The sequence below is a fragment of the Micrasema longulum genome, unplaced genomic scaffold, assembly GCF_059751315.1.
Source record: "Micrasema longulum isolate JH-2025_06_02 unplaced genomic scaffold, ASM5975131v1 h1tg000571l, whole genome shotgun sequence".
Taxonomy (NCBI): Eukaryota; Metazoa; Arthropoda; class Insecta; order Trichoptera; family Brachycentridae; genus Micrasema; species Micrasema longulum.
The window spans coordinates 479227-505517 of NW_028277767.1; the positions used below are offsets into that span (position 1 = coordinate 479227).

Genomic DNA, 26291 nt, shown 5'->3' on the forward strand with positions numbered 1-26291 from the left:
CAAGATATTGTCAGCGCAAACATGTGAATATTGTATATACAAGATATTGTCAGCGCAAACATGTGAATATTGTATATACAAGATATTGTCAGCGCAAACATGTGAATATTGGGTAGGTAGGAAGAAATTGCCTGAAGGCAATATGCCCGCCCTTATATGTATATATATTGTATATGTATATAAAGTGTAAAAAATATTGTATAAATTGGGCGGATTTCAGTGTATAGATTAATATCATAATGAAGAAAAACAACGTCATCATGTTTCCGGGTTATTTGATTTTCAAAATGCAGGAATAGTGTAAGAGTATTCATAGAATGCTAAAAATGACAAACGAGAAGATAATAATAATAATAATAATAAGTGAGTGAAGCATAAACATTATTCAAAACAATCTTAAAATGGGTACAGAAGTACTCATCCGCGTATCGGATATACCAATTTAAATAAGGCACGAACCAAAGTATTGAAATGAAGGACGGTTATAATCGCGCCCAGCGCTTAGGATGTACGGCCACACGCCCAAAACGAACCAAAAACAAAGAGACAAAACAACACAAGAGTTATGAAAATGTTCTGAAAAAAGAATACGCACAGACGACAGAAGCGGAAATGGGAGAAGACATAAATAGAGAAAGAATGGAACAAGGTGCACCGGCTACCGATACCGCTCACTCTGGCGTTCTACCATCAGAGCGGTGCAAACTGCAAACTGCACCGAGCCGTGTAGTGAAATGTTGTAATGGCGACTGTGTAGCGACTTGGAGCTTGCACAAAGCCGCACAAATGGCCTTAACTACATTATATTATATTTACGGAGATGATGCGTTTAACGCGTATAATATGGTCAGGCGTAACCTTGTTATTCATTCATACAATTCAGATCAACACAACATATGTACAAGGTAAATCACATAACATACCATGTTGGGCACATCGGGGAAGGATGTAAATGAATTAATTACCTCCAACACTAGAGTTTTCTTTGTGTCGATCAGGTCTTTGTTTAAAAATGGATTTTTAAAAAATGAAGGGACATATTAATAGCACCGTTCGTGCCAATATAATGCGACGGACAAGTTTTGTACTTGAAATTAATCCATGTATGGAAAAGAAAGTAGCGAAGGAAAGGTTTGTCGGACATTGAAAACCCGTTTTGATAATAATTTCTTGGCTCGGAAGAAATTATACATCAACGACGCCGACGATAAACTCGACATTATGCATTATTTTTAAATCATGTAAATTTGCAGAAGATTTGGAAAATCCTCGACGTCTGGACATCTCTATTTAAGGCGATCATCGCACAGAAAATTAGGAGAACAAGCTGTTATATAATACAGACATCAGTAATCACAACAGAAACACAATGGCATTTGACAAGTAATTTGTTTAGTTTCCAAATAATGAAATATACTTGATCGTAAAAGTAAAGGTAGGCGTGAACAAAATATTACGCAAAACAATATTATTTCGCAGCTTTTTTTCTAAATCCATGAAGATTTATCTGTAAAGAAGGCATAGAACACTTTGATTTGTTTTAAAACAAAAGCCGCTTTTTTCACGGCAAAACAATATTTTTACGTCCTGGAAGACGAGACAATTTCTTAATAGGTGATGTTAATTTCTTTAAAATATTGTGTAATTTGTTTAATTGCATTTAAAGTATTTTAGAGATCACTTTCTATAAATCGTTACATTTGTATAACAATGCATGTTAAAAAATGATATTTTCCATTTTTCTATTAGCTAACGCAATTTCACTAACACGTTAGTAATGTAGGTACGTGCAAATTAATATGTAAATATATTTTAAAGAACATAATAAGAACATAAACCTTTTTTAAAATGTAATTTGTTTTTTCACATAATACATTCTTCTTGTTTCTACAATAGTTTCGATATATGAAATGTTTTTCAATGCAGAACAGTAAAAAATACTATACAGTGGACAAACACTAAGAACAATAACTTACCTGACTGCTTGTAAAATTATATCGGCGACAAATTAAAAATAAACACTAAACACAAAAAGCACATGATGAATATAATATTGACCACACAAGACAAAACATGACTTCACCTTATAACCCAAACGGGTTTTTAAGTTTTTTTTTTTTAAAGAAATATTTGCGTTCTTATGATTAACCCAAATATTTAATTTTGAGGGCCATTTTCAACGAGTTGTAAATAACTCACTATTAGAAAATGGGAATCAAGTTGGGGAAGAGTGGGATTCGAACCACAGACCTTTGGTCCGTGAGTCCGAGACACTAGCCACAGGACCACAACCCGACAAAATATATTAATAATAAGTAGTATTTCTAGAAGAATTCGACGACGACAATAGTATGAGAACAAATATTAAACCCGGTCACTGGTAAAAAATTATAAATTAAAGTGGAATAAAACTATACACGTATTTTTATTATTATAATTAAAATGCAGCGCCACCAAGAAATGTCAGTAGAAAAACTCAAGTAATTTCATATCTTTAGCATATCAGAAAAACAAAATTTTTAAAAAATAGCACAGAATATAGAATAGAACATATAAAAAAATGTGCTCTAAAAATACAAAGACAATTAATTTATTTTCTAACAAACTCTCACACCCAATGGGTAATTTGCAAATTTAAGTATTTGCATTAATATAAAAAAAATACGTAAGTGAAATGAATGTGCTAATCTATTTAATGCTATCCATTGATATTTAAAAGTCATCATCATTCATCATTCCATGTCCGCTCCCTAGTTCGAGCATATGGTGTCCACAAAGAGCCTCTATGCATCTATATCGGCTGTCAGTTCTTGTGCGTCCTCCCAAGTCAGATTCGCGTCCCGTAATTCTGACACAAACTGCCAAAGAACAGTGAGCAGCGGACGTCCAGGACGTCGAGAACCTAATGCCTTGTAAAGTAGGCAAGCGTGGTTAAGGCTCTCAAGAGGCATCCGCAGTATATGTCCAAGCCAACCGTATCGCCTCCGCTTGATGACAGGCGTCACCGGAGTTTGCTGCGTCCATTCTCTTATTACTGCATTCCTAACTAATTCAAGACACCGCACACTGTTTTGGACTCTAGTGAGGACCATATGCGGAGGATAATAGGTATTATGCAGGCGTTCAAAAGTAGAACAACTCAAATCAAACGAAAGAAAGAATTAAATAGTAAGAAACAGTTTATTTTTCAATTTAATATTGTGTAGTAAAATTATAAGTAGGGACATAGTAAAATTAAGAAACTAAAAATTTTAGCTTTAGAAATCCATGTAGAAAATTACAAATGAATATTGACTTGTACTTCTATTCACCATACAAATACCACAGGGCAATAATCACAAACAGACATAAAGTTGTCGCACACACAGACCTTGGCACGTCTATACATGAAGATAGCCAAGGAACCGATAGATGCAAATATTGCTTACAGAGCGTATGACTGGCAGACATCCATTGGAAAATCAATGATATACACGTCCACTAAGTACGCACAGTTCAAATTGTCTTCGTATTAAATTACTATATATTTAAGGGATCTTCGTAAATCAATCAAACTTAACATAATGTTTTTGAGACGTTTTTTTAGTGTATAACTAATTCTGAAATTTTAAATAAATCCACAAGAAAATCTAAGAGAAATTTCTAAAACAGAATTTTATAAGACAACTACACGAATTATTTCAACCAGATGTGGTGTGGTTATCAGCTTTTTTTAAAGTGCTTTGTATTTTAACGTTAGAAGCGTTCTATTACCGAACGTTTTTATCCAGCGCAGCTTTGAATTAAAAGCGGATATCTAAGCTAATTGTACATAATGCTTAGCTAATACCAGAATCTACTGATAAATGCTGTTGAATAAACAGAAAAGTTTTTTGTGTTTTGCGGCGTAAAATCAAGAATTTATAAAAACTGCTGTATAACTAGACATAAAGCATAGCGCTTCGGATGATGTCACCAAGCGGGAGACGCCCACGCCGGCTCACCTGGCTGAAAACAAACCGTACTTTATAGCCGAACTGTCAAAAGTCCAGACGAGAACGTCACAGCTTATAAACTAACATGTTTTTGCATTATAATCCACATATTGCATCAAAGGGTGTGTGTTTTAGAACAAAACTTCAGTCGAAGCATGTTCCTACAAACTTAAAGAATGTTGAGGCCAACGTGCTGCAGTATGTAGGACACGACTCCCACACTTTACATTTACTTGTTTTACTGGAAAAACAAAACACTACTTCACAATCGTCGCATCAAAGCAAGGTGAAATCTTTTAAAAGGCTTTATTATGCATGTGACATGGAAGCATCTAAACGCGTTAATTGTGTATTCAAAATCCTGAAATTCAATTAGATTATAATTATAAACTTCCAGTGAGCTTATACCTACCTGGCCGAATCGAAACATGTTCATAATTTATAAATACGAGTGAATATATTTCATTTTAATTTAATATCCGTGATAATGGGCGGTGTTTTTAGCATTCTCGATAGTAATTATTGGATCTAAAATAACGAAAGTGAAAATAAAGCAATCGGACTTTCGAATCATTCGCATCCGAGTGAACAGGTTTGGTGCTATTGTGCTATTGAACGTGTTGTCTTGTTGGGAACTTAAAAACCGGTTAAACTTATAAACAAATAACCTACAATTAACGGATTAAAATTTATGTAATTTTTTTGACAAAACAGCCGCGGGCTCAAAATATTGAAATCAACACAATTATAGAAGTCTTCGATAGTGTTTTTTGGTAAAATAAACAAAACAACCACTTCTACACCCAGATCATTTAAATATTTGTACACCAACTAATTACATTTTTCTTTTCTTATTTAAGTATGAAATCTTTATTTTATTTAGGAAGGACAACAAACAAGAGTTATGTTATTAGATATTATGAATGTATTGTTTTGTGTGACATATGTGTATTTATTTTGAGATAATAATAATTAATTTGACATAAAAAGCACACAAAATATACAAATAATTTTGACACAAGTTGTAAAATAAGTCTTCATGTATACATTAGGTATATACAATTCCCACGGGGAAATTATTAATGAATTACAATATAACATATACTTAATAATACAAAATACATACATTCAGAGCTTCTTCCACATTCATACATCTTGTCATACATGCCATTCGGTTCGACCTGCCTTTGATATGACCAGACTTAAGATTGTTTATATTGATCGTTTAATTAATATAAATATGTAAATACTACGTAGTACCTACAGAGTTTGGTTGGTCCAATTTTTCCTCTGCGGGTATCTTCAGACTGGCAAATACTTTACAATGTGAAATTTATTAAAAACAAAAATTATATGTAATTGACTGCTTTCCTTCCATACATTTATTTACATTATATATATTTTGATATAATATTTCACTTAGTACAAAGTGTTATTTTGTTACATAATTTATTATTTTAACAGATTTAATTAAAACCTTATAAACCATATTTCAATTATTGTTGCAAAATGCTTTAATATTATTTTCAATTAATTTCAATAGTTCTATTCTTTTGTATATTCCACTATGTTTGTAAATAAATGTGTATATGTATTTTATATTTTATTATTTACATTAGATTTTTTTAATGTTATTCCTTTTTCACAACGTAGTATTGGTGCCGACCCTGATGTATGAGAGCGAAGTATGGACTTGGAAAAACAGGGATGAAAGTAGGCTGAATGCTGTCGAAATACGATCTCTTTGGCGAATGTGTGGTAAAACTATGTACGATAGGTGCACAAATGCCTATATCCAAACATTGTAGGCTGAGATAAGCACTATCGACAAAATCAGGAAAGGTGCTCTGCGTTGGTTAGGACATATAGAGCGAATGAACAGCTAAGGAACAGCTTAAAAGATTTACGATGCGAATGTTGATGGATGCAGAAAGAGAGGAAGACCGAGAAAGATATGGTATGACCAAATCCAACAAATACCTGAATATGGACATATTAAAAGTCAGAATAATCGGCACGCATGCATAAATGTAAAGGAAGCAAGATCTGTATGCAAAGACAGAGTGTTATAACGTTCTATCTTCTCTGCCTACTCTTACAGGGAAACGGCTTGATGGTTTGTTGTTGGTACATCTCATATAACTATTATAAAATTTAGTTTAAGTAACTATACATTTTTTTTTATTAATTAGTATGGTTTTACACGGGCACAGCCCAAAAAGTCATAATAAGTTCGTAAATTAGTAAACAAATATAATTTTAAATAAATATGTTCAAAACAAAACATTTTTTATGCAGTTATTAAAATAATATCCAAAGGTTTATAATTATATAGAGGATGCTGAGTTATGGTGATGAACATTTCGTAGATATTTTTTATGTAAATTTTTGTAAATATGCACATTCTATTACCTACGCTATTTTTATTTAAGTGTACTGTACACTGTACACGATAATATCTTCATTTTCTTCCTTCTATTCATTATTTAGTATTAGCGAAGTGAACAACTGCTCACCGTAAGATGATTATTGATTTCGATCGTTAATAAATCAATTTATATAATTAAAATAAAAATACTTTGTTTCCAATCAATTAATATTTATTTTGTTACCGACTGGTTTCGAAGCTACGCAAGCTTCCTAATCAAGTTTTAATTTAGTAATTAATAGTATAAACAAAAATCGGATAATATTCATTACTAAATTAAATCTTGATAAGGAAGCTTGTGTAGCTCAGAAACCAGTCGGTAATAAAATGAATATTAAGTGGTTAGAAACAAATTGTTTTTATTTTAATAATATAAAGGAAGTGCTTCAAACATAAATTGTAAAAAAAAAACATTTATAGATAATTAAAAGTTGTGTTTTTATTATTTTTGTATACTGCGTTCGGACATTAATTTATTTATAAACAGCAGAAATAGAAACTGATTAAGGAAAGGTGATTTTCCCACAGAGTTTTTGTCGTTTATACAGTTTTCCATACATCTAAACCTATGATGTGAATAAACATTACAATACATTCTCACGTGATAATTAAAAACCTAATTTAAATCGCGTTATTAGCATGCGGGTGATTATAAAATGTGACCAAAACACGAAGTGGATACGTTTAGACATCGGACCGATGTGAGGTCACACCCACGAATGGCGATTCATAATAATTTAATAATACAGCCAACTCCTCCGCATCCCAAGGACAATATACACGACTGGACTGAATACAGGACGTCATGGTTTTATTACAAGATTTCACATTGATAGGTAATCCCATGATTAATACCAGAAGCGTAAGAGAGGTCCTAATAACAATTTCACTTTCAAGATGCTTCGATCGCCGTTACAAATGCGACGTGTCACAGAACTCAATAGATAATAAATTACGTAGGTAAAATTTTGGTTTAAGCTAAGAAAGCATTTTATTGCAGTTTTTAAAATATTGTTGTTTTTCGACTTTATGTTGATATTTGAATTTTATTGAGTTGTGTTCCGTGGAAGAGTAGCTCGCTCCGGATCAGGTAGTCCAAGAATCGAACCCTGCTCTACCACAACTTGTTTCTCATTTTCTAACAGGATTATTTACTTCTAAAAGAAAATAGCGCCAAAATAAAAATATTTGAGTAAATCATAAGAACTCAAACATGCATTTAAAAATATATATTAGGTGATTTCTCATACTCATAAATTAATTTGTTCTGTTCATTGAATCAAATTCAATGAACAGAACAAATTAATTTTCATATTCCTCGATCTCATTTAGTCCAGTGCAGCGTGAAGTACTCGCACACAGTCAATCTAATTATTAATTATTAAGGATGTACGTAAATATGTATATTTTGATTAAAATAATTAATTTAAAAGAAATTATGTAACATTACAGTAGTAAAAGATACTTTTCCACATAGCTTAATAAATATTTGAATATTAATATATGCGGAACATAACAAAAAGTGAAGGGAAAACTTTTTAAATGGAGATGTCATAAATATTTATCAGTTATTTCTCGAAATGTTACCTTAAGCAACAAATAGTATTGTGCAAAATTTCGAATCAGACTTATTGTTGTAGATTTATATTACTTTACAACATCTCACATTAAAACTATGTAACTGCTCACTACATTTTCAGGATTCCAGCTAAAATCTTATAATTTACATACTCTTTTTATGTACTTAGCAGAATTACTCGCATTTTTTTATAATGGAAATAATTGTTCAATTAATTTTATTTTTATATAATTGATGAAAAATTCAAAGGGGGAAGATTAGATACGTATAAACGTTATAATATTGTTGTATTTAAAAAATCAAATGTAAAAAATATTTTTAAATATTGATGTGAATTTTTTATAGAATTACGTCATTAACAAGTCTATTGGTGGGGGGAGCAATCACATAAGTCAAAATGCCTTACTTTTTAGGAGACAGTGTTGTGTCTCAAACATTGGGGGAATCAAATCTAACATTGAAAGAATGTCCTTTTTTCCCTCAATACTTATAGGAAATGGATAATTGCTATTAATCGGGAATACATAGTTAGGCGACAACTCTTCAATGTTACGTCGTTTAAGGCATAAATTTAGAAAAGGTTCTTCTTCGAGAAAACTTTTTTATAGCCGATAACTAGTAAATTTATTTTTGTGTAATAAACTACATTGATAATATTATCCCTTATAATGTTATTTGACTTATGTGGTTTGGAACACGTGTGGATATAGTGGCATACTACAAGATGAACAAATAAAATAAAAATATATAAAGTTGACTTATGTGATTACACCCGCCCATAGAAATTACGTATTTCATAAAATGTGTGAGTGGGTTTTCTCATAGCTGGTGAAACATATTTGTTACATTCCATGCGCTGGAATAATAATAAAGAATATCAATTCAAAACAATATATTCGTAACAAATATAACGGAAAAATTACTTGGCATAAAATGCAGGAATTCTAGGTAAGTCCCAAAAAGTATTATTCGATATGGTGCCTAAACTACAGAAATTTCTTCCAATCTAAAGTAAAAATATATATCGAAGGTTGCATACAAATTAAGATACTTAAACGGCCTGAATCAATAACCACCATCATTATGTAAATACATATGTAGAAATTTGAAACTATTAAATTTTCAAGGCAAATATGAACAACTTTTGCATTTTACGTACTAATTAAAACAGTTACGTTTCCGGAATAATTAAGATAATTAATGAGAAACCGTTTTCCGAGACTTTATCCAGCAACCCTCCGCTTTGTACAGGTGAAGTGTCAAAGACTATAAATGTATATATATATGTGCTAGTCAATTGCCTTGGAGTCTTAGGAGCTAGTTTTAATAAATGAGTGTTAATTAATATCGTAAGTATTGCATGAATATAACAACATGGTGAATCATATCACGAAACTTTTCTAGTACTACAATCGGGCCATTTCCCTGCAGTAGATCGAAGATGGAACCCCACAAACGTTTAACTAATGACCAGTGACCCTTTATAAAATAAATTAGGAGTAAATTAAAAAATAAAGTTCTAACTTTAAACCCATTATTTAGAAATATAATGGAAATGTTAAATAACTTTTAAGGAAAGTAAAAAAAATAACTAAAAAAGGATATTCAAATGATTTTTTTTTTTTGAGAGTTCAGAAATGTTTTTTTTAAATAATGCATTATATTTTCAGTATGTTTAAATCTACCTTATTAAAAAAGCTATCTTTCTTTAATGAAACATCTATCAATGTTATATGGTAAGGTGTAAACTAGTATATAATATGTCATTATTTATGAAAATCAAAGATAATTCAAGTTCTCATGATTTTTTTACTTCTCGTAATTTATAATACTTATGTGAAGTAACCAAATACAAAACACGTTAAAAATTATTAAATAAATCATTCGCTTTAAATTAAAGACCCCCACAGACTAAATTATATTTTAAAGGATGCTAGGATGGATCAAATAAGTAACTGTAACTAATTAACTGCAAATAGAATTCTTCTTAGTTCACATTTAAAAACAAAGTTCCGTTAATTAGCATCGTCTTTAAATGACTCGGAAGTAGAGACAAACGCGAGATGCGAGACGGGAGACGAGAGACAGCGACGCATACGGTGATGGGAGTCGGATAGACAATATCTCCGAGCCTCTACTTTGAAGTCGAATTGACATGGCGGTGTCCAATTATGAGGGTCGGCGCTATTTCCGTAGGCGTGCCTCTCAGAGTCGGTAATTATGCGGTTTTGGTCGGATGGTGAGGGCGGCGTGACACGCTGATGTAGTAATCAATTTCACATCTTCTGATCGACTGCCGCCAGCCTTAATGGTTATCCTCGGCAATTGCTAGCGCTACTCTGTACCACATTATCGGTACCTAATCCATTATAGAGGAACGAGATGAGAGACAACCGAAGCACTGCACGCGCTGGAGCGGCGCCGACCTTCAACTTGCCCGAGGCGAGCAGCTGACAGACAGCTGACAATTGCTCGCCGGTGGCGGTGGTGGCGGAGGTGAGTTTCTAACTTTTTCGTGGCCCGCTGTGGTCATCGCAGCTGGAATGTCTAATTACAGGCGTTCGTGTTTTCGACCGCGGCGTCGTTCTCAATGGATCATCAATTCTCCCCAATTTTTCATCTTTGCGGTTGACCAAAACGACGACAGAGCTCGCGCTTCTTTCTGATGGGTGACTAACCTAATGGCTTCTCGGTACTGTTCACACGCTATTTACCCGTAATGGCACATTGTACAATCTCGAGAGGCGACTTAATAAGTCTCTTCCTAAACGAGTACAACGTATCGCTATCATTCTAAAGCTTCTCATCATCGAACATATGAATCTCGTTACTTGCGCTTCCACACTCCGGGCTCTGGATGATACACTAGCCACCGGACCTTCGTGCGAACTGAGCAATTATATTTGCCTGCATTGTGCATACGGTTCGTTAAACCTTCAGCACTTCGAGTGTTGGAGATAGACTACCTACCATTAGTTAAGATAAAGCACGAATTCGTTTATAATGACTACGAATAGCGGGAAACTATACTCGCGCTCCGATAACTTTTCAACTATGGAGGACTAATTTACCGTATTTTCAAACAACGCGGGAGTAAATATAATAAACAAAAAATTAACGGCAATATTGTAATTAAAATAATACATATTTATAAACGATAACTTATAAACATAAAGCACTGTCATTAGCGTGGCTTACCGTATCCAAAGCAGGAGAACAACTCCTGGCTTCCTCATCAGCCGGTGGCCACTCGGGTAGAGTACCTAATCCAGGACTCACAGCAACCCGTAACACCATGGTACAATAATTGGGCCGGTGGACACTATTGAAACATTCCCTTCTACGGGATATAACAGAACACTATAACTGATAAGTTATGCTAACAAGGTTCGTTAAAATTGCCAACTTTATAGGATTACAGTTGTTCTGTGTATGAAGTAACTCATAGTAAAAAAAATAAAAAACAATAGTTCAATGCAATACTAAGAAGCACTTAGACACATGGAGATAGTTCATCCATCAGCACTCGCGGATATTTGTTTGTTTACAAAGTGAGAGCGGAACACAGAGTGGAAATCCAGCGTATACACCACACGCACGACCGCGACCGGCTCGACGACTGTCGTACTGTCGACAGCGGACAGCGTCGACTGGCATGGCGCTTGGCGCGACTGCTCCGAATCTCTGAATGGCAATGGCAGTGGCCAGGCCTATCGCCACAGAGGCTACTCCTACCTCCTCCCTTCTGCCTCCCGTTTGAGAGGCGAGTAGTTTAGATGGGAACTATCTCTCCGCACGCTGAGTAAAAGTGATTCTCGCGATAATACAATAGCGCATTTTTAGAAATGTACAAAAATAGCCTCTATTATTCTTGAGATTAGATATATTCGCCATGGCGAAAATACCGAAATAAAATTATTTCTCGCACTGAAGTTAATAATTTTATTACAACATCGACGATTAAATGGAATATATTTAATAAATATTTAATTGAATAATATTTGTTTTTAAATATATACAATATTTTGAGTCCTATCAATTATTTTTTTTAACTTATAACATAAAAAATAAATAATCTAATGTATATTACTTTACTACACCATTTATACAGTAGTCAGATAGAATTTTTTTAAAAACTTGACGACTCGCGCCGACGTTTAATTTTAATGCCCGAAGTTGATATAGCGTGGAAACCTACGTGATGTTACGCGTTCTTAACAGATTTCCTATGCAATTCTAAACGACAAAACCGAATTAGTGTAACGATACTCTGTTTTTAGATAGTACGGCTTTTCCAGACATTCGTTAAGATGTTTACGGTCGGCGAACTCGGCGGTTAAAAACTCGCATTATCGTGATTACTGAACGATCGAGAATAAGTAGGCGATCAGCGATCAGCGATCGTACTAAATTTCGTACCTGTTCATTATAAAATATTTCGCTTCAGTAATCAAGTACGGCACGGCAAGATCTTGGAAACAGAGTTAAATAAATCTGATTTTAGAAATGCGTAAATTTTCTTTTACGGAATGGATTACGCAATCATTGTTGATAAAGAGGGTTCTTATCTCGAAACAGCTTTCGTAAGATGGGAGTAGATTACGATTAACAGTGTGAACAAATTCTCCTCGTTATCACGCTTTCTACCATAAGACAGTGCGACACTTAATGGAGCTATAATAATTCCATAACACGGATCCTTCATAGAGCGTTCATTCTTCAGATGATGTCGGTACAGGAAACAGATTTATGTTTTTCTTTTTAACGGGAGTCAACTCGTCGCATCGATGTACGGCGGAAAACGAATAAATCTTCCACGAGTATAAGATTTAACGCTGATCGTAAAGCTCGGGCATTTGCATGCAATTTTGAGAGTCGGGGCGATACCAGTCGCGGTCCAAGTTTTGATCTGGGCGCCCACAGTCGCGGCCCGCGGCCCGCAGCGCAGCGGTCCCACGTCCCACGCGGCGGGAATGCGCGCCGCCCCCCTCCGCGCCGCGCGCCGCGCTCCGCACGCCGCACGAGGCACAGGTGCCGGGAAAAGCGGCCGTCGCCGCGCCGTACACGTAGTGGAGCCAAAATTACGAAACTTATTTCAACTTAGATTTCGAAATAAGAGGAAATGCATGTGATGACAAAGCTTATCTCTCGTATGCTTATAAATATATCTCTCTGCATTTGTTAGTTTTATCTTCTTTCATCTAAGAATAATCGAGACACAAGCTTTGTTGAAAAACAAATTTTACAAACGCTAGATAAAAATACGCGTAAATATTTGTTTTACAAATGTACTCGAGGTGTATTATGTGTACATATTCTAAAATTATACACGATGCACTATGATAAGTTTATTATGTAAACTGGCGACTATAAAATAAATAAATAAAAAATAAAAATAAGTATTGGATAAATAATAAGAATTCAAATATTTCTTTAAATATATCGTTCATCTTTTCCTATAATCATTTTTTTATTTTTATTTATTTCTTAAGTTAGCTTATATTAAAACTAATATAAACTATTATGTACATTTACATCATCTATATATATTTACATTTCCTTACAGTAACTTATACATTTATTTTTAAATTCTTTCAGACACTTTTCATTCTTCATTATAATAATGCTATAATTACTGTTTCTATTTCAGCTACGTTATGATAACGCATTATATAAAGCTCGTCTCATCATAATACAGGACAAAGGAACCCACAATACGCTTTGATTATTATAAAAGCGTGAGAAATTTATCGAATATTTGTAAATCTGACGAGAATTTTTCTTGCGAAAAATCAATATCTAAATGAAAAGGGTTCATAGCACATATTATTGTTTATTTTTTAAATAAATTAACAAAACAATTTTTTTTTTAGAAATTTTCATGAAAAATGTATGTATTATACAGACAACAATAACGTAAGTGACAAAAAATAATTATTTCCAACTATTACGTTTACAGCGGTGGATAAAATTTAAACTCCTAGCTGGTAAACACCTCATACTCGTATGTATTGTTATGCAAGATCCAAAGGTGATATTCTTAACAATGTTTTGAGTTTGTTCAAATATTTCTAGACAAGGACTGGATTCAATCCCCTAGGGAGCTGTTTAAATACAACAGAGATGAAGAACATCTTAGAGAAGGGAATATAAATGAATAGTGTAGTACCAAAACTGTACAATTTAATACCAGCTGAAAATCGTGAGGAAAAAAACCTAATTTCATTTAAAAAAATAGTCAAAAAATTATTAAAAACAGCAAGTGAAACTTAAGTGTGCATATAAATATATGTTATTCTTTATTTATTATTAAACTATGTTTTTACTTATATATTTTTTTTTAATGTAATGTAACCCGCAGACAAGCTTCGGGTTTGCGGGAACAAAAATACAATTATGTATGTTACTGATTTGTTAAAATGAATAAAAAAATATTTTTTTAATTAAAAAAAATATTTGGAAGCTATAAGTCAAATCTCCCCGCAACAATAAAGGTTTCAGCTCTTTAACTTTACAAACGTCAACAGGAAGAATAGAAGCAATATACATGTTTAAATATAGGCAGAATGGTAAATGTTTCACAGTGTGTAAGTGGCCACTTAAACCAGCCAATGACAGGTCATAAGCCCTGTGGATGGCTAGACTTCTATATTACACCTTCTCTAAAATGTTCTTCATCTCTGTTGTATTGTGTCAATAGCGATATTCTTACTTTGAAAATTAAAAAAATTGCTAATTAAAATCAATATGTGGCTAACATGATAACAATATTGCAAAAACGTGTTGACCCCGCAAAAGGCGCTTTTTGTAATTTGGGGATTCATTTTGGAAGTAAATCTGAAGGTATTTTTAACGTTTGGTTAAATATTAGAAGCTTTTATTTATTTTTTACTTAAAATTTTTCCATCACAATAAAATATATAATATTGATAAATTTACATTTAAAAAAATTAAAAAAGTTACAGATTAAAGTAAATATTTTTTTGGGAAGTAACATAACAAATGTAGTTTTTAAGATGTTCTGTAAAAATGTGCTATCCCAAATGTTAATTAAAAAAAATAATAAATAGAAAAATTTTATAACCTTTTTTGTTCTATTAAGTACTTTTTATCAATTATCTCAGTTTGAGGTTTGTGTGGCTTAACGCATTTTTACATTACACCATCCATATTTAAAATATTCTTGATTTAACTAACCGGAATAGGGAGTACAAAAATTTAAAAGTATTTTTAGGCGTTGCCTAGTAGGTGAAATAATTCCGGCGGATGAATCTCACCCACATCAATGAAGGTTTCAGCTCTAACTTCACAAAAATCAACAAATGGAAGAGTTGAGGAATGTGCATGTTTAAACATAGACAGAATGATGAATATTAGACAGTGTGTAAAATGGCAAATGACACGTCATTAGCCCTGAAAATGCCTCGAATTCCATATTACCTTCTCAAAAATGTTTTCCTTCTCTGTTGCAATAAATTTCAACCTATACAATGAGATTATTATGATATTTCGGCATGACGAGAAAAAAAATACATTTGTTGTCATCATCAGAGACAAAACGATAAATTCAAATAATATTACTAGCATCCTAATCTTGGATTACCATACTAAATTAATAAAAATAGCAAATAAGTACTCCCACTAGGCCACAAGATGACATCACACATACATACATACATATATGATTATAGGATTACGTTTCGACTATGGTAGCACATGTTTTTAGTTTACAAATTCTTCTGGAAAATGCTTCCTTTGTTTTCATAATTATTGTTGAAAAAACTTTCAAGTAAATTTTTAAAATAATTATTCAAAACTAATTCACGTGATAAAATAAAGCTGAATACAGTCGAACTTCGTTATTACGAGGAAGATTGGACCGACTTAATTTGCTCGTTGTAAGCATTACTCGTTATACCAGAGAAAGGTTTTGTTTTAATACAATCGCCATTGCATATTGTTGCCAAGTAAAGAAATTAATATACGTATAGTTCATACAGATAATTAAAAACTATTAAGGAAAATTATAATGAATGCTTACAAACATGCTACATACTTTCTGAATTTAAAATGCAGATAAATAAACATTCTTATTTTTCCACAATATTTACACTGTGGATAGGAAGATTTTTTACACACCTCAAGATTTTTGGCGCCACATTCTATTTCACAAATAATTGCCACTTTTTCACGAATTGGCAGACACTTCCTCTTGTTAATAGACGTGTTTTTAATTCAAATGTTAGTTTTTAACTGATCTGACATCACCCACTCTTATTGTTTACTATGCACTGACCACAGAACATTTAAAAAAACTGAAAAGCGTTGTAAAAAAAAAACCCCCGAAATAAGGATATCATTCATTAATTACAAAAGAAGTTGTAAATTGTAATGTGGTGCAGAGCCGGTACTTTCTGGGATCAGCTTGGATTTTTTGCACGAAATTTCAACCATGTGTGTGATTTTTTTCAATGTTGTCAGCGAAAACACCAATTAGGTACTTGGACACTTACATCGTGTCATAAACGTCATCCGATCCCGATGCCCAGTGGCATCGGTCTTATGTTACGCCCGTTTAGATTGTATTACTCAGGATCATAAAATTAAGAATAGTCCAGAAACCGCATACGGACATCAAACAGAAGGCGAATCACTACTCATAAATGAGTAGGTTTACGTTTTGACCCATTAGTTTCTTTGGAGACGTCGCTCAGTACGCAACTCCTGATTCGAATTTAACCATGCCGTGTTGTGTCCTTTTAAAGCGTAGAAATACTGCTAGGATCTTAAAGAAACAGGATGCAATCACATTTCATGTGTAATTATCAAATGAATGTGTTTGTCACAAATTCATTACTTAAAAATTGAATTATTTTTCCATCTGTCAGATGTCGAAGAAACAAAATGGAAATTTCGTTAGTGATGCCAGAGTAGTAAATTTTTTTACCCTACTTTGCTCATATAATAAGAGAAATAATAAAAAATTGAACCTCGGATTAAAAACAACGCCGTGGTGGACATTTGGCCGACATTATTTTTAAAACATAAAATATTATTTAACATGATATGAAAATATCCGTTTTATGTTAAATAAAATTTGTTTTATATTTTATGTTCAAAGTTCATAAATTCAATTACTCTTATTAAATAACCGTTTACTTATCTACTCTGTTGTGTCAATCAATGTTTCCGAGTGCACAATAAAATTTTAGAAAAATTAACAAATTGTTTTTTTTTACCTTACATTTGTGTTACGGTTATATTCTTCGCGATCTGGCAATATTACTCGGTGACTATAAGTATGCGCTCGGCGAAAGTGTGTCTAAGTGGGGGATTCTACGCTCCTTCTGGACTATTCTTAATTCTATGCTCGGGATCTTATTTTGAAAATTATGTTTTTAAACGATTGAAGAGTCTTTGCTCAACTGTTGACAATATTTTTGTTCGGTATGTTCGAGAAGTAGCTCGTTATAAAAGTGAATAAATGTTTGTAGAAAAGCATACACTAAAATGTCGATGAATGTTTCCTCGTTACATCCGAGATCTCGCTATGTCCGTGATCGTTATAACCAAGTTCGACTGCATACACCTATAACATTATAATAACATTACGTAACAAATTGAAATAATATTTTTCTAAAGAGGAGGAATAATTCCTCCATTTGAATTGGAAACTCCTGAACCTGTGATAACGCAGTTGATCATGAAAAATATGGTAAAGCAGTTTTAACCGAATGCTGTTTTACTCGTGTTTTAGCTCATGAGATCACATATGAGTCGTCATTTTAACACCCGCTATATCCCTATTATAGCCGCCATGGGGAGATAGCGGGTTTTGGAAATAGACGACTCGTGTATCTTTTAGGATACATTGCCAAGAAAAGGGTTAATAATATTTGACTAAAATGTTTTCACCGATTAAGTGTTTTCGACTCGATGGCTGCTCTCGGGTAAAAAGCATGAATAATGAAATCAAGTGGAGACAAGTTCGCCTCGTTGTAAAGTGATTGGCGCATTCGCCTACAATTCTTGAAGTCCCGGGTTCGATTCCTGGCAGGGTTGAATTGAAATATTTATTTTAAGAGGATATGTGGTGGTAGAGAATTTTGAAGAATAAATATTTGAACATTATTTTTCTGTCACTCTTGCAAATGCCTCCCCGATACTTTGCGAAAAAGAAAACTGCATTGATTTTGTGAATGAAGAATCGCGGATTTGGGAATACAATTTCGGGTCACTCTTTCAAACTTCAACCTAATTTTTATTTTCTATCGATCCTCCACGAACAAACCGTTGCAATCAGGAAGTTCAGTGATTTTTTTATTTGTTAATAGACCTAAGTCGATTTTGTTTTTTCAATTTTTATTTAAAGTATTATCAGCACTATGATTTTATAAAGTTTTGTATTTCTGAAATAACTCCGCGTGTGGCGTCAGAGGTTCTCTTCCGCTTATTCTCGTTCTGCCTGCATTGACGGCAAGCAAACCGGAAATCTTCCATAACTCTAATCATTGGTTGATTCATATGAACCAGTGACGTCGTTCGAAGTAGTTCATTTTTATTATTTTTTAGTACATTATCAGGAAACTACCGTATAATTTAATGCTCCAATTTTTACCGCGCGCAAGATAGCATCAATTTATGGTATCCAATTTCCCGTAGGGCTGATGTTCCTCATTTCCAATGGGCGCCGAAAGGGGAGTTATTATGATTATTTGTACTTAAATTTAATTATAATTTCTTAAGTAATAAATGTATCGCTCAGCGCGGGTTTTTACTGATAGAAATGAAATACACTCAACCCAACAAAACGTATTTTTATATTGAAATAAACGAATAATTTAAATTGGTTTTCAGTTATATTTATTTATCTTCAGTTAATGGTACGCATATTTACTGTTGACAAAATAGAAACTATGTATGATGATACGCTGTCAAAATACAGTTACTTCAATGATAACATTACGAACACACATTTCGGTCTTGAGTCTCGAGTCTTGAGAACTGTTAATAATTAAGACGCTTCAAGTAAGCATAATAATAACGGTCAAATAATAGGACACATTTACTTATATGTGGAAGTATTTCCAATATTCTTGATAAAATCAACGGCTGGAAGAATCGAAGAAAATGGATGTTTAAACATGAGCAGGATTATTTTTATGGATAACTTATATAGCGCCATTTTCGTAATATTATATATACCTCAAGGTAGCTTTACAAAGTGATCGTTTTTTTCGTTATCACACGCTACAGATTTATTCAAATAATTTAGAGAACAAGTGGGTTTTAGGTTTTTTCCGAAACATCACTTCACTCTCACAGCCTCGCACCTCTGCTGGGAGAGCATTCTATGCCATAAGGCCTGCAACCGCAAATGCGCGTTCACCGAATTCAGTGCGCTGTTTGCGTAGAGGTATAAAAACTTTTCCTCTCGCCGTAGACGTAGCTGATCTAAGCGTAAGACGCCTGTCAGCTAGTTCATATGGAATGCATAGTTCCAACAGAGTTTGTATTCCACCCTCTGTGAAAAACGTGGCCAGTGTAATTCCCGAAGTCTAAGTAGTAGAGTAATATGACTGGACTTCTTCGAAAATAAGTCTCGCTGGGGCATTCAATACAGACTGTAGGCGAGTCATTTTGTTAATTGGTAGACCTGCGTAGATACCATTACAATAATCGACTCTATACACTACAAAAGCATTATTTATTAATTGACGGGCGGCATCCACCGGTAATTTTTTGCATATGCATTAAATTTGTCTCAGCTGATAGAAGCATGAACTTATCGTTCCACTAATTTGAGCGTCAAGAGAAAGGTCAGAATTAAGTTTAACAGTGGGTAAAACGGTACTCCCTACATCGGGGAATGCCGAATCCTGAATCAAATTCTGTTGTTTGGCTAAAGCCATCCAAAGTGGTTCTGTGTTAGATGGATTTAATGTTTAGATGATTCTATTGTGTTTTTTTTAAAGATTATAAAAACCAGCCAATGACAGGTCGTAAGCTCTTAGACATCGATATATATTTTGTATTTTTTGCACCACAACAGAACGGGAGGCCCAATTACAATGGTGAATTACAGCACAGAAAACCAAGCTTGAATCAATTAAAATACTGATAAGTTCCTGATTGAGCCACTGTAGAATATTCCTCCTGGTTCCAACACTTAAAGATAAAATAGAAGCTTATTAAAAAGCAGAAAAATTCACTTTTAACTACATGTAAACCTTGTACATAATAAGCTGATAAATAATAATGCAACTCCCATCTAAAAAAAAGATAGGCTTGATCACATTTATTTTTTGTGATCTCATCGGTAATCGAACCCGGAACTCTCAGTATGCGTTTTACCTATTATACCACAAGAGCCGCTAATATCCTTCTCTAATAGATTATCTAGATATTTCAATTAAATGAGCCCATTGCACGCCCGTCTGATGGCAAAACGATGCATCTAAAGATCGTTTTGCCTTAATACTGTCTTAAATTTAAATGTAATGTGTTTTTTATAAGGCTTCCTAGACAATTGGCAACTTGGTGTATCTATAGAAAAGTTATTTCTTATCGATTATCTCAGTTTGAGCTTTTTGAAAGTGAACTAACCGAAAAAATTATTAAACTTTTGTATTCAAAGTTGTAACTCTATAAGCTGTTAAACTTTTTACTAAACTGTTCTGATATTTATATTTAACATGGATGTTTCGTACATAAAGAACGAAAAAAGGGTGTTTGGATTATACTGATTACAGAAATAAGCAATGAGTTTACTTCGCCTTTAAAATGTTAGTTGGTCCACTTCACCTGCAATGGACTCAAATAATAATATCAGTAAGTGTTGTACAGAACTGATGTGCAGTAAGTACTACGGCTCTTTAACATTCAGTTTTCATGTTTATATCTAGTGGATAATTTCAGGCTAAAAGACCAAAGTTAATACCTACTTGATCTTTTACAATGACTTTTTGTAAATAAAATATTTAAGATACTTTTATAATGAAGTAAAAACATACTTTTACTAAAATAATGTTTATAAATATTTTTTTACATAATTTGTAAAAAAAATAGTAGCATTAATAAGATTAATTCTAATGATTAAGAAAAATACATTATTTAATAAAAATTACAATTTTTAAAAATCAAAGTGTTCTGGATAACCTAATAATAAAAAAAGTTTAATGTTAAGTGTCCTCGGCAGGGGTAACCATAGTGAAATCACATTATTTTTTATTGTTTATGATGTGAAAAAAAATATATAAATCAAACGAAAATGAATAGACGGACCGTAAAATCTCAAACAAAGGATGGCAACTATAATGAGTAAGCAATTTGTTATTCGTATTATGAGGAATGAAAAGAGAGGTATTGAGCAAAATATCACAAGTAATAAGTATGAAGATAAGAAAAGGGAGTCAAAATAATTTCAACTTACGGTGTTAGTAATAACTGTGGTATGATTATAATGCATTAAGATTTGTAAGGATTCACCAAAATAGCGAAGTATGTACTAATGGGGGCATTAAACTATGATTTAATTATTTTTTATGCGCCTATCATAATCGTTAGAATATTTTTGCAAATGGCACTTAAACTTTAAAAGAAGAACAATGAGAAAAAATAAATAAGTGATATTTTTTATCAGCTGCATGCAATAAAACATGCTATTTAAATAAAAATAACATGTTAGCAAATGATGTATTTTAGTAAGATTTTGAATATTAAGTGTTCGTTTATTTTTAAGCCTTGACAAAGGTACAGTCATGTTTTGAAACCATCCCCATATTAAATAAAGGTCCAAGTACTTAATTATATCATTTACGATGGAAAATCATAAAGTTGGTGTTTAAAATATTAATTTAAAGGTAATTTTGATTCATTATCATCTTGGTGGTGAAAACAACTACGAAAAACGACTTTAAAATTGACCTGAACAATTTATTTTTGCTCTAAGGAAAAACCCGCTAAACCTCTATTCAGGCTTGTCAGCAGGTGAGAAAGAGAGTATATGGAACGAAATTATGAAAAATACAAAACAACACCCAGACCTATTCAGAAAAAATCTTTCTTAGTGGAAATTGAACCCGCGACGCCACTTTCACATCAAGTTGTAATAAAAAGCAATGCAGGCAATACTTTACTTGGAGAAAGAGAAATAATAATGCTGCCTCCGTGGTTCCCTAAAGGTAAAACATTGATTCTTGTTTAGATTCCTAGTACAAGGGCCCCGAGTTTAATTCCAGGTAATGTCAGAATGCAATGACAAGTGCCATAGCGCAGTCGGTTAGGCAACTAACTGTGAAACTAGCGTCGCGGGTTCAATTCCTACCAGTTGCAGAAAGGAAATCCAAGAAAAAAAAATCTCAATTGATCTGGGTGTTTTGGTGTATTTTTCATAACCTCCTTCATATGCTCTCTTTCCCATCTGCTGACAAGCCTCTGGACTTCTTATAAATCCAACAAAAACCCAAATCGTACTTGGTAGTATAAAAATGTATTCAAAAGTTGATTTTCCCACACTTCTTTTCAAAATATATGGCACAGAAATTCCATTCATGACTTCAGTCAAAAACTTGGGTATTATCATACATAAGCATTTAGGGCTGCACGATCAAGTTAACGAAGTTAGTCGTAAACTTTATAGCAGCTTGCACTAATTTAAAATATTGCAGAATTTCTTGCCAATTAATTCTTCTAATCTTTGATTATGCAGATGCATGTTATCCAGATGATAATTCTGAATTGCTTGATAAGTTGAAACGATTGCAGAATGTTTGTATGCGTTTTATCTTTAATCTTCGCAAATTCAACCACATAACCGAATATCGCACACAACTACACTGGCTCAGCATCAGGCATAGAAGAAACATTCACATTCTATCACTTCTTCACAATATTTTAAATAATCCCACTTTGCCTGTTTATCTGAGAGAACTCTTCCAACCTCTATCACAGCATGGGCTAACTCTTCGTTCGAGAGAGCCCTTTCAATACCCATTCACCGCTATAATTTTTTGCACTCCTCTTTCACAGTAGTAACTGCTCGATTATGGAATAATCTACTTACTAATGTCGGACACGCCCCTTCTTTATTTACATTCAAATCACGTATGAAATGTCACTTCCTAAATATTTAAGTTTTTCCTCCCTCTTTCGTTCCCTCATTCCCCCTTACTCTCTTCATAGTATAGTGTAGATATTTATTCAATTTTTACTTCTTGAAAAATATGCGTTTATCAATATTTTGTTCTGTAATGAAATTTATTATAAATCAACAATATGTTCATATGCCACTGATTTTCTCAAATTGAACGGTTTAGGTAGGTAGGAAGAAATTGCCTTAAGGCAATATGCCCGCCCTTATGCATATGTATGTAAAGTGTTTAAATAAATAAATGAAATAAAATAAGGGCTTAGTGGGTTATTCCATCTTTAAAAAAAAAAAAATAATCACATGCAATTTTTCATATGTTGCAACAATGTCGGCATTGGGGAAAAAATTAATTCATTAAGAACTTCGTATACCATTTTAGTACATAACAAACAAGATAAATATAAACACATCAATTAATTTAATTTAATTACAGCAGGGCCTCGATAGTCCGAACACCCAAAATTTATGCCCCATTTAGATGTATGAAGTGATCGGTTTATTGCACTTATACGAATATTTGGAAAGCCATTTTTCAAGATAAAAAAAAGTTTTTGTAACTAAATGTATGTTTTAATCACGCAAAATGTTATATTATTAAAGTATAATGCTATTAATCACCCTTTCAAAAGAATTTTAATATAGTGCTTTGACAATTGTAATTTAGCGACATAGAAAACGCTTTATCCCTTAATTATTTTTTTTTTTTTAAATTCTGGAATTGAGATATCAACTTTATCTGCCCGTTCCAAGCAAGTATTCAAGGCAGACACATCTTGAGTATGTGGAATCCTTACAACTGCTTCCAATGTCTCCAATTCTTTTTTGTTTTCGCTGTCATGCTCATTTCTTACTTTTCTTACTGTGTCTTCATCAGTTAAAGACTCCAGACAATCAATATCGGCATTGTTTATCAAGAAACGAACAACCTCTACTTCTAAAATCCTATTTCAAAAAAGACTTAATGGTAAGTCATCTTCAGGGCAAAAATCTTCCGCATCATGGCTAGAAATGTCATCTGATTCAAATAACAAGGGCCACAGAGGCAGGGGGGTAGTTAGGATTACAGAGGCCTTCGGATTAGCCGGGGTTTGGACTATTGAGGCCCTGCTGTATGCGGGTGTTAACAAACAAATGTGTTTTTACTACCCAACAAAGTTTGACGGGTTCTGATTTAAACGTAACTTGAAGAACAAAAGAAAAAAGTACTGATCATTTACAAAATGATTTGGTATGTAGGACTAAAATAACGTTTATACATTAGAATTTTGTAAATGTTAAGTGTAAAAAAATAATTGCTATCCTTCATTTAGCACAGTTAACAAATATCACGGGATTAATGCAGTAAGATTATTTATTTAAACTGAGATTAAATTTTGAATGCCCACATACACAGTATAGATGTCTAAAACAGTTCAAGAATGTGTTACTTGTAGATATTGACATTGTAGTGGGTGTACGTGTTTTAGGCATGATCAAATCTACAAACAATCACATATACTATATATTCACACAGGCATAGCATTGCTAAGCGATAATTAAATACAGATGAAAAATTAAACAATGTTTTAATTTTTTCAAACACTATGTAAACAAATCAAATCCTACAGTTGAAACATGAATTTACATTTCAGCATTTCTTTGATTATTTTCATACGCTCTGTTTTCATACGGTGATATTTAGTAATGATATTTCATCCATTTGATAAGCAATTTTAATGAAATATGGGTAATTTGGCGAATACCTCTTTAATCTTTAAGTATAAAGAACAAGAAAAATAATACGAAAAACAGGAAACATCACAGAGTAATTATTACCAGATATTAGGTAGTTCCACTTATGTATTACATCTCTTATTCAGGGTGACATTTGCTACTGTCACTAAATTTATGTTTACTAAGATAATACGAAACTTACAATAAAATAACGACAAAAATGTTACGAAAAATAAACAATCATTTTGAATATACTTGCATTTAAAATTATTAAAAATGGAATAAACTGGCTAAAGAGAAACTTCAAAACCTTACCTGTCTAGTGTCATATGAATCAGAAGGCTCCATGTTGGGTCGACCGTCTTCTCCTTTTTGCATACTTTAAAACACATCAGAATGTTTATAATCACAGTTCTTCCTCTTTTATAAAAACAATGAACAACCGTTGACAATATTTGTAAAATTACATGATACACTAGGATTTTAAGCTATAATGTCAAAACTCGACCCAGCCTACGCGAGGCTGACAGGCAAAACACGGCGGACACATCTTGTTTTTTTAAGATAATAGCGGCGTAAAACAAAAAGTCTAACTTTTCCAAGAATAAAAATTTGATAAATCACTGAATTCAATCACTTTAACCTTTTAAAACTAATTTAAGTGATATGAAATAACGTTCAAGCATGTTAAGAACGATAAAGAGCAATCTGAGCCCCGTCCTAATTCAAAGAACAGAGATACCTACGACATCTATCGTCAAGAATAAAATAATATTGGAACATGGAACAGTGATGTCATTCACGGCTAGAAAAAATATTTTCGATCCATTGAAAGTGTGTGACAAATAAAGATAATGATTTCATTCCAAAAAGTATTTTTTTTATTTTGCTATGTGAAAATTAAAAATTTGAAATAAATAAAAATTTCGCTGTGTAAAATATTTTTATATCTATATCCATGGCTTGCTCTAAAAAAACTTCATGTGTCGTCTTCATCATACCTTTATCCGATTCTGCCACTGACTGAAGATATTATACATGATTCTGCTGCACAGGGCACTGCAATGGTATTCGAATCACAGCGTATTGACGATAATTTGTGATATATTATATATGAAAGTAAGGTGATAAGTCTATTGCTTTATATGTCAGACTATAAGAAAATAAAAATTGCAATGAAAAAACTTTATAATTATTATATTTTTCACTATGGCTTTAAGCCTTGTAGGAAATCGAATCCAAGACTTCAGGAATGATAGGCAAACGCGCACAAAGGTAAACCAAAAGTAGACATCAATAAATTTCTTTTTTCTAAAATTTTATTTGAGAGCAGCTACCTATCTCTTGCACGACATTTTTGTTTGGTATATTTTTTATATAGAATTCATTGAATCACTTGCAAACGTCAACAAGTTATACCTCCATAATACAATTCAACATAACAAA

The 26291-nt window shown here is 32.8% G+C and overlaps 1 protein-coding gene across 9 annotated transcripts in view; it reads right to left on the reverse strand.

Annotated features, from left to right (window-relative positions):
* The window catches only part of Patronin (calmodulin-regulated spectrin-associated protein patronin), a 102145-nt gene extending 76554 nt beyond the window's left edge, over positions 1–25591 (reverse strand). For 7 of the 9 annotated variants that reach the window (XM_088228244.1, XM_088228247.1, XM_088228242.1 and 4 more), the window contains exon 1: positions 11180–11683. In XM_088228244.1, the coding sequence (XP_088084370.1) occupies positions 11180–11278 (99 nt within the window). In that variant the 5' untranslated portion in view covers positions 11279–11683. Of the gene's footprint in view, positions 1–11179; positions 11684–25160 lie in introns of those variants that run through there. The other 2 variants (XM_088228246.1, XM_088228241.1) reach the window with 1 other exon arrangement.
* Between the last annotated feature and the right edge of the window lie 700 nt (positions 25592–26291).